Below are 18595 nucleotides of genomic sequence, written 5' to 3' on the forward strand. Positions count from 1 at the left end.
GACTGGTGTCAAATAAGGCATAATTATATAAAAGTATATGTACAAGTAAACATAAACTATAGAAATTATATACATTACAAACATCTATCTATAGTTTTGCACTAAAAATATGCTGGTGCAACAAGGTAAAATCTCTTGCTCACAAACCTAACAGTGGGTGCCGTACATGTCCTTAGTTGAACCACAGAACACTGAGCAAAGCACATTTGAGTATATTGGGAATTCCCTGTAATGCCAAAAACAGAAACATCACCAATCTCCATGTCATTCTGCAAGGGCAATTGATCCACAGGGAGCCCCACGCCAGATTCATTTGCCGGAACTCTGTGATATGGGACAGGAAGTGGCACGTAATATGTCAACAAATAGTCTGAAGATAAAACGCATGAGCAGTGCAAACAAGGCAACACAGAAACATGATGAGAAGAAAGAATCAACTATTTCTGATAATCACACACAATACGCTTTTTATGGGTATTCTTCGGGCATTCAGTCACCATAATGCAATCTTTATTTCCTTAAAAAATATATCTTAAATGTGCCGTACCTGATACTAAAAACTTGAAAACCAGAACTAAATCATTTTAAATGGTTTGCAGTGGTCCAAAGTTATTCCTCTCTTACCTCATAAAGTTATTCATCAAAGTTATTCACTGCAATTAGTTTTTTTCCTTTTTTTCTCTCATCTCTCAGAGACCAGCGTGGAGTTTTGCCATGACAGTAAACTAACAGCAACTGGCATACTAACCACACACATCCAGATTAAACTGTAATGTTAGCAGTTTGTATGCAGAGTATTTGTGGAACAAATGATTGTACTTGTAAACTGCAGTCTTTGACATTTGCCAACTGCATCCATTGAAATTGCAATAATGATTTAACTGCAACTAAAAAGGACTTATTTGGCAAAATCAACAGTTATGAGTTTTTAACAATGGTATAACAGTGTTGTACCATTGTTTACTTGAAATTATGTTTGAATCACGTCAGTAATCCTGCATGCTAACTTGTGTTTATTTAAAACACAGTGGAGCACTTCCTGTATTATCACATGACATCACACATTAAATAGTGGAATTAGGGTTGTGTAATGCCATGAGTTTTGCGATTCAATACGTATTACGCTATGCATGTCATGATACAATATATCTCGATATGTCCCGATACTGAATCATAGGACAATATATTGTGATTTCTCAATAATTGCTTATAATAATATATAGTATTTAGTAATATTATAGCCATGTCTTCCGCTTATCTGAGGTCAGGTCACAGGGGCAACAGTCTAAGCTGGGACTCCCAGACTCCCTTCACCCCAGACACGTCCTCCAGCTCCTCCGAGGGGACCCCAAGGCATTCCCAGGCCAGCCCAGAGACATAGTCCCTCCAGCATTTTAAATCATGAGAACAGTAAATGTGATTTTTTTTTTTTGTGTGAAATATATGATTTTAAAAAAATTGATTCTGACACATTTTAAATCAATTCAAGAAGTGTGCAATGTAGTATCGATCGACTGAATAGATTTTTTCTTACATCCCCAGTGTGAATGAAACAAAACAAAACTCCAGGTATGTTTTTGGTGAGGAAACAACATTATAACATAGCAAAAAAATATTGGAAAAAGTACTAGAAAAAAGCATAATACATTTTCCTTAATCTTGCAGCTCTACTAAACAAGATGTGAGCTTCTGATATGGCAGAAAACAACGCCGTGTGGAGAAGGGCAGGTGTTTATGCCAGTTTAGGTGGGGAGTGTCAGAGATGGATTGGGTGGCTGGGTCTGCTGACAGAGCCTGTTAAAGCCAGCGCTCCACACTGACTGTCCAGGTTGTCTCTGGCGCGCTGAGGAGTGAAGCACTTAGAGAGATCGCACGGAAAAACAATTCACTTTGAGACGACACAAGCAGTGGAGGAGCCGCTCTGACCTCCAAACACAAGCTGGACTTTAAGGAGCACATTTGGAACTGCAATGCTGAACCAGTTTGTCAGATCATGTTTCTGCATAGTCACAATTGGAAATAGATCAAACTTGTACAGGGAATTTCTGGTGCAGTCAAACGAGAGAAAGACAAGACGAAAAAAAACACTAAAACATGCATAATTAATCAAATTTTGGAAAGCACAAAAACCAAAAGGGACAATATAAAAATAACAGTGATCTGAAGAAGGTTTTATGCTGAAATGTGTGGATTTGTTGTTCTCAAATAATTCTAAATGTGTCTAAATATGTTTTTTATATTAAGTGTTGACATTTTCTTGTTGATTTTTACTTTTTTTTATTTTAATTTTTTTAAGCAAAGTCTTGATTCAGATTGATATCTCTCTGTGTCTTTTATACAGAGGGATATCTGAGAAACCGCACTTGGCTGTACCAAGGACACTCACTGCCAGCAAGCTCTTGTGATCTTGACTTACATCATGAGAGGTATAATAATCCCTACAACAGAAGCATTGCCAGATTGGAGTGCACTAGACTGCAATGGACAGCACTGTAATAATGTCTGAAAGTTTGTCTCCAAAACAAACACTATCCGTCAAAAGTTTGAACACGCTCTCTTAGTCAACCATCCCATAAATTCTTCTTTTTTTTTATGTTAACTATTTTCTAAATGTTATATGCATGGCAGATCTCATATATATGGTGCAAGATATATGGAATTATGTAGCAAAGGAAAAAAAAGTCAACTCAATAAATAAAGAAGAAACATACTGTATTTTTCTGACTATACGTTGTACTTTTTTCATGGTTTGGGTGGTCCTGTGACTTATACTTATACATATACTGACTTATATGTGCGACTTACATCGTAAAATTTTCACACTGAGGGCACTGTAGGCTTGTGTGTTGGTATCTGCTACTCCTATTACTCTTGTACCACTGTCACTTCACTCTACTGCGCATGTCTCCTATAGAAAGAGCCTCTGTCCTGTCTGTATCATGTCAGTCAATCACACCATTACTTCTGTACCACTGAAAATTTTAAGTTTTAACAAACTTATAAAGACAACTGAGAAGACTGAACACAAATGACTCCAAAAAGATTAAAATCTGTGAATAGTGAAATATGCAGCCGAAAACAGTAATCGAGCAGCAGAAAGAAAGTGAGCGAGAAACTTGTGACACCAGGAGGGTGCACCATGCAACTTTCTGAGAAGTCAATGGATGGATTGCTAGTCTGGACTTCAGTGACAACAGAAACCTGTCGGGATTCAGAAAGGCCAGAATAATTCTAACTGGAACTGATGCTGAGTCTGACGACAGCTACACAGAAGAGGAAGCGGTGCTAAGTTTACCTCCAGAGGTCATGGAGTTGCTCAGTGACACCAAGGATGAAGAATTCAATGAATTTAGTGATTTAGAGTGAGATGGAGAGTTTAGTAAACTTGTTCTGTTCTGTTGTTTATGCTATAGTTTATCTGAAGAACTGTTCATATGTGACTAACAGTCTGTTGTTCTCTGTTCTATTGTTATTACTATAACTTGCCTTTCAAGATAAATGTCGGTCCTGGTCTCTGATTTTATAAAAGAAATTTCCCCCCAAAAGTGCAACTTACAGTCCGGTGCGACTTACACGTTTGTTTTTTTCTTCTTCATTATGCACTTTTGGACGAGTGCGACTTATACTCCAGAGTGACTTATAGTCCGAAAAATACGGTACATAAAATGTATGTCCAAACTTTTGACCGGTAGCGCACTTCAGCCTATTCCACCCTCCTCCATTTCTGCGATGAAACGTTTTGACCTTCAAGCTGCCGACTTCTCTCATAAGGATCCCACTCGACTCCTCTGTTTGCCAGACGATATGCTGCATACGAGTGGCTTAGTTAGCGCGCGGCTGCTGTTGGCTTGTTCGAGTGAGTTTGGGGTGCCTGGGGCGGGCTATAAACACAAGAGATCATTATTCCCACAAAGTCACTGCTGGAAAAACTGCTCACACAATAATCAGGAAAAGTCACACAAATGTCTGACTGTTCAAATTAGAGGAGAAATGGAGGAGAAATGAGTGAGACATGGCAACCAGGCACTTCTCCTGTGCTCAGACGAGATTGTTATCCTGAAGTAGTGCAGAGAACGTAGTGTCTGGTCGGATATTGTTCCAGTTACATTTACTACGATGTAAAGGTGAATTGTGTAATTTTTCTTGAGGGTTCATCAGAAGCTTTTCTTCAAGTTGATGTTATTGCTTTGTCAGGAATATTTCACAGTATGGTATTAACCTTTCTGTCTTTGAGACTAGGGCTGGGTATCATTCAGAAGTTGCCAATACGATACATACCTCGATACAGAGAGATTTTGATTTGATACAAGTTTGATTCAGTATGATATATTTCAAATTGATTCTGTATGGTTCAATAAAAAACAAAGGCTGTGAAACTAAAAGTCTTTGTTAAACCACTTCTTGTGCAAAGTTCATATGAAACACACCCACTTCATTCATAAAAACTGTGAAAATGTCAAATGTGTTGCATAAACAAGTTTCCTTCCTCTGAACAAGCAACAAAACTGTAGCGCAAAATAACCTAGTAAAACACACCAAAAATACTCTTTGACATATATTGATACAGAGGCCAATGATATCGATACTGTATCCTCACATTAAATGAGACGATATATCGATATTTACATTTTTTTGCACACCCCTAGTAGAGACAAAACCAGACCAAGTCAGATCCGTGGACAGGCGACCACACTCACAGTCAGAAAACCCCTTTTTTCTAAGTATTTTGTTATACAGTAAAACCACCTGTAAATGAATAAGTGTAAGGTAGAGCTGTTTAATCTCATACTGTGGAACATTCCAGGCAAAGCAATGACACATCCATTAATCCAACCCAAAAAGTTATATAGTGCACCTTTAAATGTCTTGCTCATGGACACAATGACAATAGAAGTTTAGATTAAGATTTTTAGAGTAATATCCAGAGCATCTGCGTCGACCGACGTGCACCCGCGACATTTTGTAACTATGTGTTGAAATGATGCAGACAGCAAAGGAAGTGACACAGACAATAAGGGCTGTGATTGGTCCTCTCTAACACCGCTCTACATACATTTCCTGTACTCCGATTTCCTTTCTTTCAATATACACTTAGTAATAATGTGTTTAATGCAGCTTTGCACATATTTGTTTACGTTTTACAGACACCCACATGGCTCATTTGCATAAAATATTAGCATTGAAAAAATAAAATAAAATAAAATAACAGCTCACTCCTTGTGTGCTGATGTGATGCTAAAGGACATGACTCAGTGGAACATGTGTTTTTTTGTTTTTTTTTTTGTTTCAGAGGATGTGCTGATGATGGTGAGTCTGTTCTGTGCTTTTATCATGTTGGAGATGGTTTATGTTGAACTTGACAGTGAATTACTATTCATGGTGCATAAACCTCGATCCATAAATCAAAAACGACAGCGACAAGGTGACGGTGGCAGTGTGCGCTGAGTCGCTGCAGAACTAAACTTAAGTCAAATTAAGTCAAATTCATGTAGCCTATTGAAAGAACTGATGAAGTTTACGATTGGCAATAAATATCCAAGAGGTAAATTCACAGATGTTGAACCTGATCATTTCCATCAGTGACTAAACCCTCGGAGCCAGCAGTACCAGGTGCCACAGTGACTAGTCTGAATGTGGTTTGTGTGTGAGTGTTGATGGTGGTGGTTGGAAGGTTGCCTCACTTCAATTGCTCTGACCCAGGGCAGCTGTGGCTACAATGGTAACTTAAGACCTCCAAAGAAATTACTGAATAATGCAACGTAAAGCACTTTGGGAGACTTGAAAGGTGCTATTTAAATCCAGCGCTTCGTGATCCTACTGTTTGACTGGCCGTAAATAAATAACTGTTAACTGTTAGCAGCCATGATGAGCTTGTCAGACTTTTACAACAAAGTCCATAAAGTTAACTGGCCAGATGATGCACTGCCCTCCGACCAAATCAACGTGCCGTATGGAGAGGCCGTACACTCCACTCCTGCTCTAGTGGGCTACTGCCTGCTCCTGCTGGTCCTGTGTGCTCCTGCCTTCTCCTCTCTGCTGCTGCTGCTCTCTCCTCCTCCAAGCTCCTGTCTCCTCCCCCATGCTCCTGCCTGCTCCAGTCTCCTCCTCCATGCTGCTCTCTCCTCCTCCAAGCTCCTGTCTGATCCTCTCTCCTCCTCTATGCTCCTGTCTCCTCCTCCTGCCTCCTCCCCCATGCTCCTGCCTGCTCCTGTCTCCTCCTCCCTCCTCCTCCATGCTCCTGTCTGCTCCTGTCTCCTCCCCATGCTCCTGCCTGCTCCAGTCTCCTCCTCCATGCTCCTGTCTCCTCCTGTCTCCTCCATGCTCCTGCCTCCTGTCCTCCTCCCCCTCCTCCATGCTCCTCCTGCTCCTGTCCTCCTGTCCCTGCTCCTGTCCTCCTCCTCCCTGCTCCTGCCTGCTCCTGTCTCCTCCTCCTCCTCCATGCTCCTGCCTCTTCCCCCATGCTCCTGCCTGCTCCTGTCTCCTCTCCATCTCCTGCCTCCTCCTCCTCCATGCTCCTGTCTCCTCCTGTCTCCTCCTCCATGCTCCTGTCTCCTGCTCCTGTCTCCTCCTCCATGCTCCTGTCTCCTCCTCTCTCCTCCCCCATGCTCCTTCTGCTCCTGCCTGCTCCTCTCTCCTCTCCTCCCCTCCTCCTGTCTGCTCCTGTCTCCTCCTTCATGCTCCTGTCTGCGTTGGTCTACTCCTGCTTTCTCCTATCTGCTTCTGCCTGCTTTTAACTATATTCCTGCCTGCTCCTGCCCGTTCTCTCCTTGTATCTGCCCCTGCCTGCTCAAGTCTACTCCTCCCTGCGCCTGTCTGTTTCTGCCTGCTTCTGTCTGCCCCTGTCTGCTCCTACCTATACTTCTGTCTGTACTCGTGCCTGCTCCTGCCTGCCTGCCCCTCCCTGCTCTCTGGACAGATACGCCGCTAAAGGGGCCATGCAGATGTTCCAAATACCAGTCCTGGATTCCATTTCCAATTTATTTTTACACTGAGGTCTTCAGTGGCCAGCCCGGGTGTATTTTAACCAACTGGATCTGGCACGGATCTAAGTGTTTTAATTAATTTCATGTATGGCTCTGGTCCATTTGGTTCAGCTGTCAGGTGCTCAGCGTAAGTAAAACATGGTCTTAATCACACACTTCGGCTGTGTATAGAAGCGGATATCAACAGTGGAATACTAAATGATGAAATGTAATAACCCAGGCCAAAGAAGTTATAATTAAGTTAGTTTATAAAGTTTTGACTGAAGAGGTAAACGAATGCTAAATGAAATGAATATGTAAAAGATTGTGCAGACAAGGATGGTTTGCTTTAGGTGGAAGGTGTGACAGCATCCTACTACTAACTTTGGTAAGTAAAGAAAGCTGGGATTTTTTTGTTTTTTTGTTTTTCAGTTTTCTTGAATGATAGTAGTAATACTGATACTATTTTTTGCAGTTCGATGTCAACATTTTGACAAGCCTGTCTATAAATGAATAAACGCAAGTAAAAACAGCATTTACGTTTGATCATAAAACGATAACTGAAATAAAAAGTAAATGATTCCCATGTTATGTATTAAGTGGGGCTCAAAACTAAAAATTACTGAGAAAAGCAGTGTTTTTCAAGTACACAAAAACTTTTAAACTGAATATAAGAAATGCATGGGTTTTTACAAATTGAACTAAAACACTATGGAGCAGTAGCGTGCACCAAAATATCACATCAAGTGACATTAAAAACTGACACCAGATAAGCATATGTTGTGTATTTATATTTTATAAAAGAATGAGAACTTCGCACATCAATTTCTTGAAACGGGTGCAGTGGAGGAGAGGGAGCAGCCCAAGAACATAGAGAAAAATCCTGCACACTGTCTTATTTGCAAAATGTGAGATTTATTAGGACAAGTCTTAATATATTACAGTTTTAAAATGGTCAAAATATTCTGTACAAATAATCAAAAGGAATTATCTAATGGCCCTGTCACAGCTGGACAATTTAGGCAACGTATGCCAATGTACCAGAATTTCCCTAAAATGCTGGCATACGCTGAACTATCGATGTTTTTTTTTTCAATTTTGGCTAAATACATAGCGTATTTGTAACGAGTTGGACGTATACTTAACGTATTAGTAATTTATATAGAACGTTTTGATAAGTTAAAGATAACTTATACCAACTAATGCTTAATGTGTTGCCAGCGTCCACAAATTATGCTCAACGACATCAAACTTATGCAAAGTGCACGGCAGCATCGCCTATAAAAAGGCTGCAGATCGACGACTCATAACTGCACTAAACATCACAGAAGCAACAGCGTGATCTCTTCTTCTCTTGGCTCTATTTGCATGCAACTGGTACAGTGACAAATCAGTGAGATCATGCTGATGTTGGAGGACAGCTAGTATGTGTTCTTGTCTCAGTCTTGCCGGATCCTCCATCTCTCGGGTGATATGTGTAGTGGGTGGTACCACGGGGTCTGGAGCAGTACTGACGGTTTCCGCATTTTTATAAACCAATTTCCCTACACGCTGCCAATACACCATTATACAGAAACTCTAAGTTAGAAACATGTTCAGTAAGTTCTGTGGTTGGTGGAACATGTCAAATACGTCTGCATAGGTCAATATGCCTTAGAGGTAAGTTGATATAAGTTACACGCAGGTTCAGAGCATGTTACTCATAAGTTATGGGTACGCTAGACATTATCTTAACTTATTTGGACTTATGACTAAATTAAAATTAACATTTGTGAACATGTGTCAATGATTGCTCAACTTACTTACAACTTATGGCCCACGTATGCAGGATGTATAAGCATACGCAGACAAACGTTCAAATGACAAAAAAACGACAAATTTTCAGCATGATTCATGAGTCATTTCAGCAAAATTTTTCAACGCCCTTGCCATATGTTGACGTATGCCAGTGTGCTTCAGTGTGCTCATAACGTATACAAAACTTAACTATAACTTATCTGACGTACGCCGGCATATTTGCCAAATTTTTCATACGTCGGCATACGCTGACTAAACCATCAAGGTGTGACAGCCCCTTAAAGGAATTATTCTGCTTGTTATGTGATATTAAGACATTTTTGAGACTTTTTAAACCAATCTTTTCTTCAAGACTTACAAAGCTAAAAATAGGCAATGAAGTTATTTTTGTTCCTATCTTATAAATATGACACTAACAACACAGCTACACAATGAGATAAGTAAAAGTCTTTCTTTAATGTATTTTTGTAATATTAAATATTTGTTTTTGCTCATTAAATGAAATGGCATAAACAGCAGAATGCATCTGGAAATCACAAACAATATTAAAAACAATGCAAAAATGAAAGCATATGCTGAATGTCAAATCCCAGACTTGTAAGATGGTGAAAATCTGAACATTTGGAGGCAGCATATTGTTAGGAAATAGGATAAAGTCACTCCTCTCTGCACTACTTGGCACTAATTAGCCTTGTACTTCAGCAGTGTAATCAAGACTTCATCTGACACATCTGAAACAGGCTCCTTGGAAGAAAAAGACTCCGAGGAACAGAAATCCTTGTGATCAAACTAAAGAGTTCACAACAAAAACAACTTCACAGCGGAGAGGACCAGGAACCAAAGCTGTCAACCAAAACAGGCTAATGTGATGTAATAAAGGGTAATACTGATTTATCTACTTATGCCGCTATTGTTTTGTAAATGTGGGGTTTAAGGCTTTGAACCACGACCAAAGCTAGCCTACTTGAACATGTTTTCTTTGCAAAATATCACTGTGGGGAATACAAGTGAAAAGTGCAGTCATTCAGCTCACAAAGTATTCACTGGTGGTAGCAATAATAAGAGAAAAACTAATAACAGAAGTATTGTATGGTTCGGTATAAAACGTTTGGTCAGATGCTCATACAATGCCTGGACAAAATACACTTTTGTAATTACTAGTACTAGGCTGTTTTATTGTTATGGCTGATCAGTGAATGTAGGCTACTTACATAAGGCCCAGACATACTTCATAGACCAAAGTTTAGAGCAGAAGTCTGACTTGTGTAACTTAGACTACGTTCAGACTGCTGGGCTTAATGCTCAATGCTCAATTTTTTTGGCAAGGTCGTTTACAACCAATTAAATGACGTGTATGTGATCTCCAGTGTGAATTTTAAACGCTCCAAAAGTGTCCTGCATGTGCATTGTAGAACATAGCGAATGTCACAGGCAGTAAGCGTGCTCACTGTTTACAGAAGTAGCCTAAATGCTGAGCTTGAATCTCAAAATACAGTCCAGTTCTTCATAAAATGGATAGGTTACACGTCCACACCTACTTTGTTTGTTTGAGTCTTTAGCCTCTTTATATTTGGCTCACAGGCTCTTTATTTTTCGTTGACACTGTAGCCAGGACCTCCTGTGGCTGCGCTTGGGCATTTCTTTGGTAATCATTTCAACAAATGCCTGGTTCCAATAACACCCCTCTAATTTGGCTTGAATACAGCGATCCCCCCCAAATATGAATTAACTCACTGCCCTGGCTTTCCCTTCACTGACTAGACTCCGGGCCTGACGTGTAGGTGGGATCAAAATGAATGGTGAATGGTAAGTAATTGGTGAATGTGTATTATGAATGTGGGTGGATAATTTAAGTTTGTTGTTTATTTCCTACGAGGAGCACTCAAATATACATTGTGTAATAATGTGTTTTAATTTGTTTACTTTTTACAGAAACAAAACTTAAAACCACATGACTAATTTGTATAAACTATAAGTGCTGAAAAAAACAGCTTGCTCCTTGTGCCCTGATTCGGTTCAGCTTTTGTTGGACTAAAGAACAAAACTCCGCGAGGCTTCAGACTACGGAAGCCATAATGCTCCGACAATCCATCAAGCGGTGCGACTTCGTAGTTTACTAAAGTCGCACCAAAATATTTTGACTGATTTTTGAGCACTGTGTACCACATAAAATCGATTTGAGGTCAGTAAGCACAAACAGAATGAACACATAAGGCACACCAGATTATAAGGCGCACTGTCGATTTTTGAGAAAACTAAAGGATTTTAAGTGCGCCTTATAATCCAAAAAATACAGTAATATGGGCCCTTTAAACACCTTTACAGTAGTTTTTGCCATTCCATACTACATTTGTAAAAAATCAAGGTGAACACAGTAAAATACTGCTATTTCACAAATGATTACAGAAGATGCTCTCTGTAGAAAGGTCCATAAAGTTGTAGAATGCAGGTTAAATCCTGTGCTCATGGACACAACGGCATTATGCACTATTTTGAACTGGCTTCCACACCGTCATATTTTTTTATTTTTACTTATTCTTTTAACTGCTGCATGGGAAATAACAGTGTACTTATTTTTTATTGTTTGTTGTTTTTAATACTGAAAATAAATCTCTATAAATATACAAGTAAATGAACAAAGTGGAAACTATATAAAAACATTTGAAGCTTAAAATTCTCTATTATAAAAGCAGCGTCTGTATCAACTTTGTTCGGTTCAACATTTTCCATTTTATCCAGTATATATCCCCCCCACCTCATTTCCTCAGAATACATTTTTAGTTCCACATTCTCCCTGGCACAGCAAACCAGGTCACTCATTTAGCCCGGCCAGACAAAGTGAACCCACAACCTCGGGCTAATGGGGAAGTCTAGCGTGTCTGTCCGTCTGCGTCTGAGTTTTCCAAGCTTCTGACTTGGCTTTGAACTAGCGTCCGATGGGGTTTGGCAAAGCCTCAGCGATATCCAACTTCTCTTAGCGTTTGTGGCCGGAGGTACAGCTTCAAAGCACCAGAGAGCACCAGACCTACCACTGACCCGGTGAAGTTTGATCCAGCCGAGAGAGACGGACACAGGGAGACGATCGGAGCATCTGTGTGAGCATTTCCGAGTTATTGGTAGAAGAAACTTGGTCATCTAATATATCTTGGTATTGTCTTTATTGTTGTATTTTGGCTGATAAAAAAAGAAAAAAAAATGTGGGTAATAAAAAATAAATAAAATAAAATACTGTATTCACACTTCCACGCACCACATCAAAACGAAACTAGTCTGGTATTTAGATATTTTTTAAATTAAATATCATGTTTGAGTAAAAAAGGATGTATTATTAAGAAGAGTTACTTGACAAAACTTTCTTTAAAGGTACTGTATGTAGTCTGCGCTCTTACAGTTTGGAAAAGGTATTACAAGTACAGCTGAACCTGGGTTGCCAGTGTCTTAACCTGCACATACACTGTAGGACACATACAAGTTTTTCTCATTCTCAGTACATGGACAGGTCTCATATGAAAGCTCAGAACCTCCAGAATTCCCTCCCTGAGCTGCAGAGGCCGCACTAGCACTGCTTCATGACTGGGTGGAGGTGCTGGGGTTTAGGTAGTGACCATTCAAATCAGAGAGAGGCATTTTCAGTTTAAACCAACTGGATTTTAACACTGAAACTGGCAACCCAAATGAGACTCGTGTGAGGCTAATTTTGTTTTCTGATTGCATGATTGTCTTGGAACCAAAAGACCAAATATTAACATAAAACATTTAGCCAACATGTCCAACCATTTTGTAATGAATAATAAATTAGTATTACAGTTGGCATCAGTAAAAGCTGATTTGAACATGTCTGCGTCATATCTTGTATTTTTATTGGATTAATTAATTCAAATTGAACACTGGACAAAAGGTAAAAACAAAAACTTGAGCCAGTCTCGACAGAAACTAAGTGCTGTGTTGATGCTAGCATTGTTTGTGCCGGCTTAATCATATTTTCAATCACTTTGGCACCACTTAGTTTTCACACAATGGAAGAAAACTTTTAATCACCTAAAACAAATGTCAGAAAAGAACAATGCCTTATGCTCTCAAGTACAAGATCATTATTATTATTATTTTTTTTTTATTTATTTACTTTTTTTTAAATCAGTAAGCACCTGTTGGTTACCCTGATTCATCAGCCGGTTTCACTTCATGGAAACCGTCTGACCTCGCAGCATTAGGATTCAGTCACTGGACGATAGGCGGGAAACATTTTAAATTTATATTTACGTATGTAATGCGCCACTAATAGGGCTAATTAGTATAATACGCTTTTCCCAAATGCTGTAGGAAGAAGGATAATAATATCTTTCCCCTTGATAAAATTCACCAAACATTCTCTTTGTTCTGGCTTTAAATCCTCGATCTCGGGAATCATTGCCAACACAGAATGTATGACTTTTTGTACATCCATCTCGACCGCTTTGTTTACTGTTGTGCTGTACCACAAAAGGGACCAAAACAGGCTCTTGAGTTTGACATCATGGCTTCACACCTCTTTGCTGATTGGCTGGTGTGTGGTCTACAACTTCCGGGGTTCTTGCAAACTGTCTAGTGTGTTTCGATTCCTGACCTAGTCACTGGAGAGAAATGAATTTGAGTGCAGGCACTAGGTGGCGCCAGCCTGGCTACCTGTTGGCTGCCAATGAATCAAATTCAGATTTAACAATGGACAAAAAGTAAAAAGAAAAACTTGAATCAATCTGAATGAAACTAAACCGTTTTATAGGCTGTGTTCACACACAAACATAATATTCCAAAAAGTATTATTATTATGATTTATTTATAGCCATATCATGATTTCAATTGTATCACGACTCATGTAAACAGTTTATTTTGACTTCTGCTTTTTCAAAAAGTTCACGCTTCACTGTGATTGGTTAATTTACCTGTCACTCACTCAGCGCCTTACAGAAGCTGACCAATGGGAGTGGATGGGGAAAAAGTGATTGTCTTTAGGCTTAGAGCTATATTAAAAAAAAAAAAAAAAAGTGAAATATGTATGCAAAACTAAACCAGAACTATCAAGACTAAACTGGGGCCAAACTGGGACCAAACCAAGCCTTAATCAAAACAAAACTGGATGTCAACATTACCAGTTCCTCCGACCCGGTGGCGAGTTCATCTCTGTTGGTATACAAGACTTAATTATCTCAGAAAAAAGTCAGATTTTTGAAGGCACTTTCTGGCACCCATGAAAAGGTCAGTTCTAATTAGCAGCACTGTGTTGATGCTAGCATTGTTTGTGCCGACTTAATCATATTTTTCTTCACTTTGGCTATAGGAACCCCGCGTTGCACCACTTAGTTTTCACAAAATGGAAGGAAACTTTTAATCACCTAAAACAAATGTTAGAAAATAACACTGCCTTATGCTCTTAAGTACAAGTTTTTTTTTGTTTTTTTTTTCAGCAGTAAGCATCTGTTGGCTGCTAATGATTCACAGCTAGTTCGAGAAAGGAACAAAAATAATCAAATATAATTGCACACAAATTTCATACCTTTACTGCCAAAAAAGTGATTTCCTATCATGGAACTGGTGTTTGCTTACTTTAATGCATTTAATTAAAATAAAATAAATTATCCATGAACAATGATCCAGTGTATGTAAATGTGTTTACTCAAAGCCATGACATATAAAACATAGAAACAAGAATAAACTACCGTATTTTTTGGACGATAAGGCACACCTAAAATCCTTTAATTTTCTCAAAAATTGACAGTGCGCTTTATAATCTGGTGCGCCTTATTCTGGTTGTGCTTATTGACCTTGAACTGATTTTATGTGGTCACGGCGCTAAAAACTGCGCTAAAAAATCTGTCAAAATGTTTTAGCATGACTTTGGTAAGTAGAGGTCTGCGCGGGATAGAATTTTCAGTCCTGCTCCTGCCCGCACCTGCAAAGAATTGTAATTTTCATTCCCTTCCCCACATCCACACACTGATCTGTTGGATGCAGTGGCAGGGTGAGTCCACTGGTCCATAGTCCCCTGCTGCCAGTGAGACATAGATCTGAGTGTCATCTGCATAATTGTGGTAGGACACATTATTGCTGCGTATTAACTGGCCTAACGACAGCATGGAGAGATTGAACAAAAGGGGGTCCAAGATCGACCCCTGGGGCACCCCACAGGTCAGGGCCATGTGATTTGAGACATAGTTTCCAATTTCAACAAAATACTTCCTGTCTTCTACATCGGACTTGAACCAGTTTAGTGCAGTACCAGAGATGCCCAGCCAGTTTACACTCATATTTAGTTTGTGAGACTGCATTTTATCATACCACCCGCCCGCCCCCGCAATGAGCTTTCAAAATGTGTCCCGTGCAGCATTGTTCTGTGCCGGGTCCCGCAGGAGTGCAGGGCTCTACTACGAAACTGCACTGGTTGATGGATTGTCTGAGCATTACGGCTACTGAAGTCAGGAGCCTCGCGGAGTAATACACATTCACCAGGACAGGGAGCCAACACGGAGCCACGATCTGCCAAAAGATTGTGAATGCCTGGACCAAGGGATCAGTCTCAAGTGTCATCCGTTTGTTTCACTTATCGGTGTGCCTTATGTGTGAAAATAGACGAGAGAATTCAACATTATTGATATTGCGCTTTATAATCCGAAAAATATGGTACTTAAGTGGGAGAATGTGACCACTGGACTAGACCCTTGCACCACCAACTTCAGCCTTTAGCCAGGAAGTTCACCACATAGAAACTGCACCACCCATGCGTCTGTCAGAGCTGAAACAACACACGTTGAGATTCAAAGCTTTTCAATATTTCTTACATATAATGATTTACGCCTTTATGTTCTTGTACGTTCATTGTGAGGCTGTTTATAGAAATATAGCCTTTCTGTTGGAGGATACGCCAACTGCTTCTCCATCAAGATAGAATTGCTTTGATGGAATCTTGCACAGTATGACATTAAATCTGTCTTGCATTTATTCCATTACAGGTGTTTTTATAACCCAAAGCCACAGACTCCTCCAGGGAGATGAATATGTTTAATGCCATACTTTGAGGTACACTTCACTGTCTCCGTGGGGAAATATGTCCTCTGCATTTGACCCATCCTTAAATGCCACTGGAGCAAACTGTCAGGAGCAATGAGCGCTGGGAACCCATCTCCATTATCTATCTATTGCTAGGTCTCGTCAGGACTACCAGAGCTGGAGGATTTGAACTATTGTGCATGTTTTGGTTTGATGTAGAAAACCTAAAGAAACCACCCAAACAAACAGCGAAACATGCAAAGAAACTGCACAGAAAGGCCCAGGAGTTGAACCCAGAACCTTCTTGCCAAACTGTGGTAAGCTACAGACAAGCAGGTCGACCCTCCACCAGAAAAGCTTAAAATATAATCTTTGTAATTCATATTTCATCCATCCATTTTGTACATCAACAAGAAAAAAAGATAAATGACACTACACACACACTAGTATCTCTTATTGTCCGTGCAGAGGCTCTTGAATCACATCAACTATTCACAACAGTCTGCTTCAGCTCCCATACACACCCTCCGTTTGCCCAGCTCTGTTATAGTGCAGCTTACACATACATAAGACTGAGCGCTTATATCTGATTTATACATACGTGTCTTCCGCGCTGAGTCCTCTACAAACAAAGAAGAGATGTCCTCGTCCACTCCAGCCGAGTTTTTCGCGATGCACGTGTACGCTCCTGTGTCCTCGAAATGAACGTTACTGATGTGCACTTCACTTCCATTGGCTGCAAAATAAAACAAAATACAAATTAGGCTCAGAGTTGCATCGTGTAACTATTCTGGAGGAGGGTTCATCAAAAGCTTAAGTAAAATTTGAAACTTAAAATAGGCCAGATTTGCTGTTGACGATGATGTTTTATTGAAATGAGTCTTATGCACTTATGTATAAAAATAAAACATACTCTCAAGTCAAAGAACTCCTGAAAAGCAGGACTAAAGAAAGAAAGAAATATAATAATGCTTTTAAGAATCCACTTTGAACTTCTTTAGTGGGAGGTGATAATCGAAGGATATTTCAGTAATTGCATAAGTGGTAATTAGCAGTACAATCTGGGCAGCAGTTTCAGTGGTGTTCTGCAATAGATATGGCCATAAAAGGAGACACCATTACATTAGTTTTGAAAAATTCCATCGATGTTGTTCACTTTTAGCAAAGACCTGGACAAAGCACACTATTGCTCGGATTTCGATCAAGCAATTCACTTTTTGTTTGGGGGCCTGTCATGTTCTTTTTTCTATGGATATGTCATTGTTCTGCCTGGAATGTTCCACAGTACGACATTAATTATAGGTTTTATAGCTCAAAAATACCGAGAAACTTGGTCTGGTTTGGTCTCCATGAAGATAGAAAGGCAAAGGAATAACATCTCCATGGAGAAAAGCGTTTGACGGACCTTCCACCAGAAAAGTTACACAATGCACTTTTAAATGATTTATATTCAGCTTATTTGACTTTTTCAGCTTAATTGAGATTTCTAACTTTGAAATAACTTGTGGAATAAATACCTTCATTACTTTCATTATCACATACTTCTCTGTGTTGTTAAAGTAAATGTATGTAGATTTACAGTTTTTAAAAAGGTACAATTTTTTTTTTATCTTAACACACAGTTAGGTCATGCTTATGAAGTCTAAAGTTTATCTTCATGGAGACCAGACTAGACCAAGTTACAGGTCAGATCTGTGGAGAGGGAGCCCTGCCCACAGTCAGAATTCCTTTTGTGCCTTTTGTGTTTTTGAGCTATAAAACCACTTGTAATTGAATAAATGTAAGGTAGAGCTGTTAAATCTCATACTGTGGAACATTCCAGACTCCAGAGACAATGACATATCCATAAAAACAAGCAGGTGACGGACCCCCAAGCAAAAAGTTACATAGTGCACCTTTAAAATAAGTACACCTTCACAGGACTAAAGTTGATACTAGTGAGCATCCTTATTTTACCTTGTGCTTATTCTTCACTTTAACCTTTTTAACAACATTGATTTGTTGTAAAATGAGTAGGATTTGTGCGGGATAACCATGCTTCTCGAAAGATTTGATTGGTTCAATACACTATAATTAAAGTAAATAAATAATTCAAGGTGCATTATATAATATCTCCTTGAAAGACCGTAATCTTGTCTCCATAGAGATGTTACTGTTTCTCTCAAATTTTCAAAGGTATGTAATTAAACGTATTTATCTCACACGCGACTGTTCAAACAGAAAAGTTACACTTTTCTAGAATCTGAAACCATCCAGATCAATGCAATGGCTATTCAAGACCCGTGTTTTTCTCATTTATCTTGCCCCACTACAGATAGATTGTAGAAGCAGCTCTTTGGGTCAAAATATGTCACTGCATGTTGTCTACAGCTATTCCAGTGTTGATAATTAGGAAGTGTGCGTTAGCCTGCTAGTTGGTCTCCGAGAGTTATGAAAAGTGCATTGCAGTGAATAATTAGGATGCTCTGAATGCATAAGTTAAGTGAGGAATAACTTTGGACCACTTCAAAGTATTTAAAATGAACTACTAGTTTTGTTTTAAATATTTTAAAACCTGTACTTTCTCATTAATGGAAATCTGTAATACATTTATTTTCAGACTGGACCAGTTTATACTCTAAACTTGCGAATAAAAAATTACTACCTCCCCCAAAAATATAGGAATTTTATATAAATTCAACCTGGATTTTTTTTTTTTTTTTTTTTTTTTGCCTCATTACAAGTCTCTAAATTTCTTGTTTAGTAAGATCCGCTTCAGCTTTGACTTGGGAATTGTCAAGCCCCAACAAAAGCTCAAACTGCTGTCTCTCAGATCA

The 18595-nt window shown here is 39.3% G+C and overlaps 1 protein-coding gene across 1 annotated transcript in view; it reads right to left on the minus strand.

Moving 5' to 3' along the window:
- fstl5 (follistatin-like 5) overlaps positions 1-18595 on the minus strand; it is a 531686-nt gene that overhangs the window by 100441 nt on the left and 412650 nt on the right. The window contains exon 11 of the mRNA XM_055159513.1: positions 16381-16515. Within this exon, the coding sequence (XP_055015488.1) occupies positions 16381-16515 (135 nt within the window). The remainder of the gene's footprint in view (positions 1-16380; positions 16516-18595) is intronic.

Source organism: Boleophthalmus pectinirostris, unplaced genomic scaffold, assembly GCF_026225935.1.
Source record: "Boleophthalmus pectinirostris isolate CB_2022bp ecotype Guang Dong unplaced genomic scaffold, ASM2622593v1 HiC_scaffold_23, whole genome shotgun sequence".
Classification (NCBI taxonomy): domain Eukaryota; kingdom Metazoa; phylum Chordata; class Actinopteri; order Gobiiformes; family Gobiidae; genus Boleophthalmus; species Boleophthalmus pectinirostris.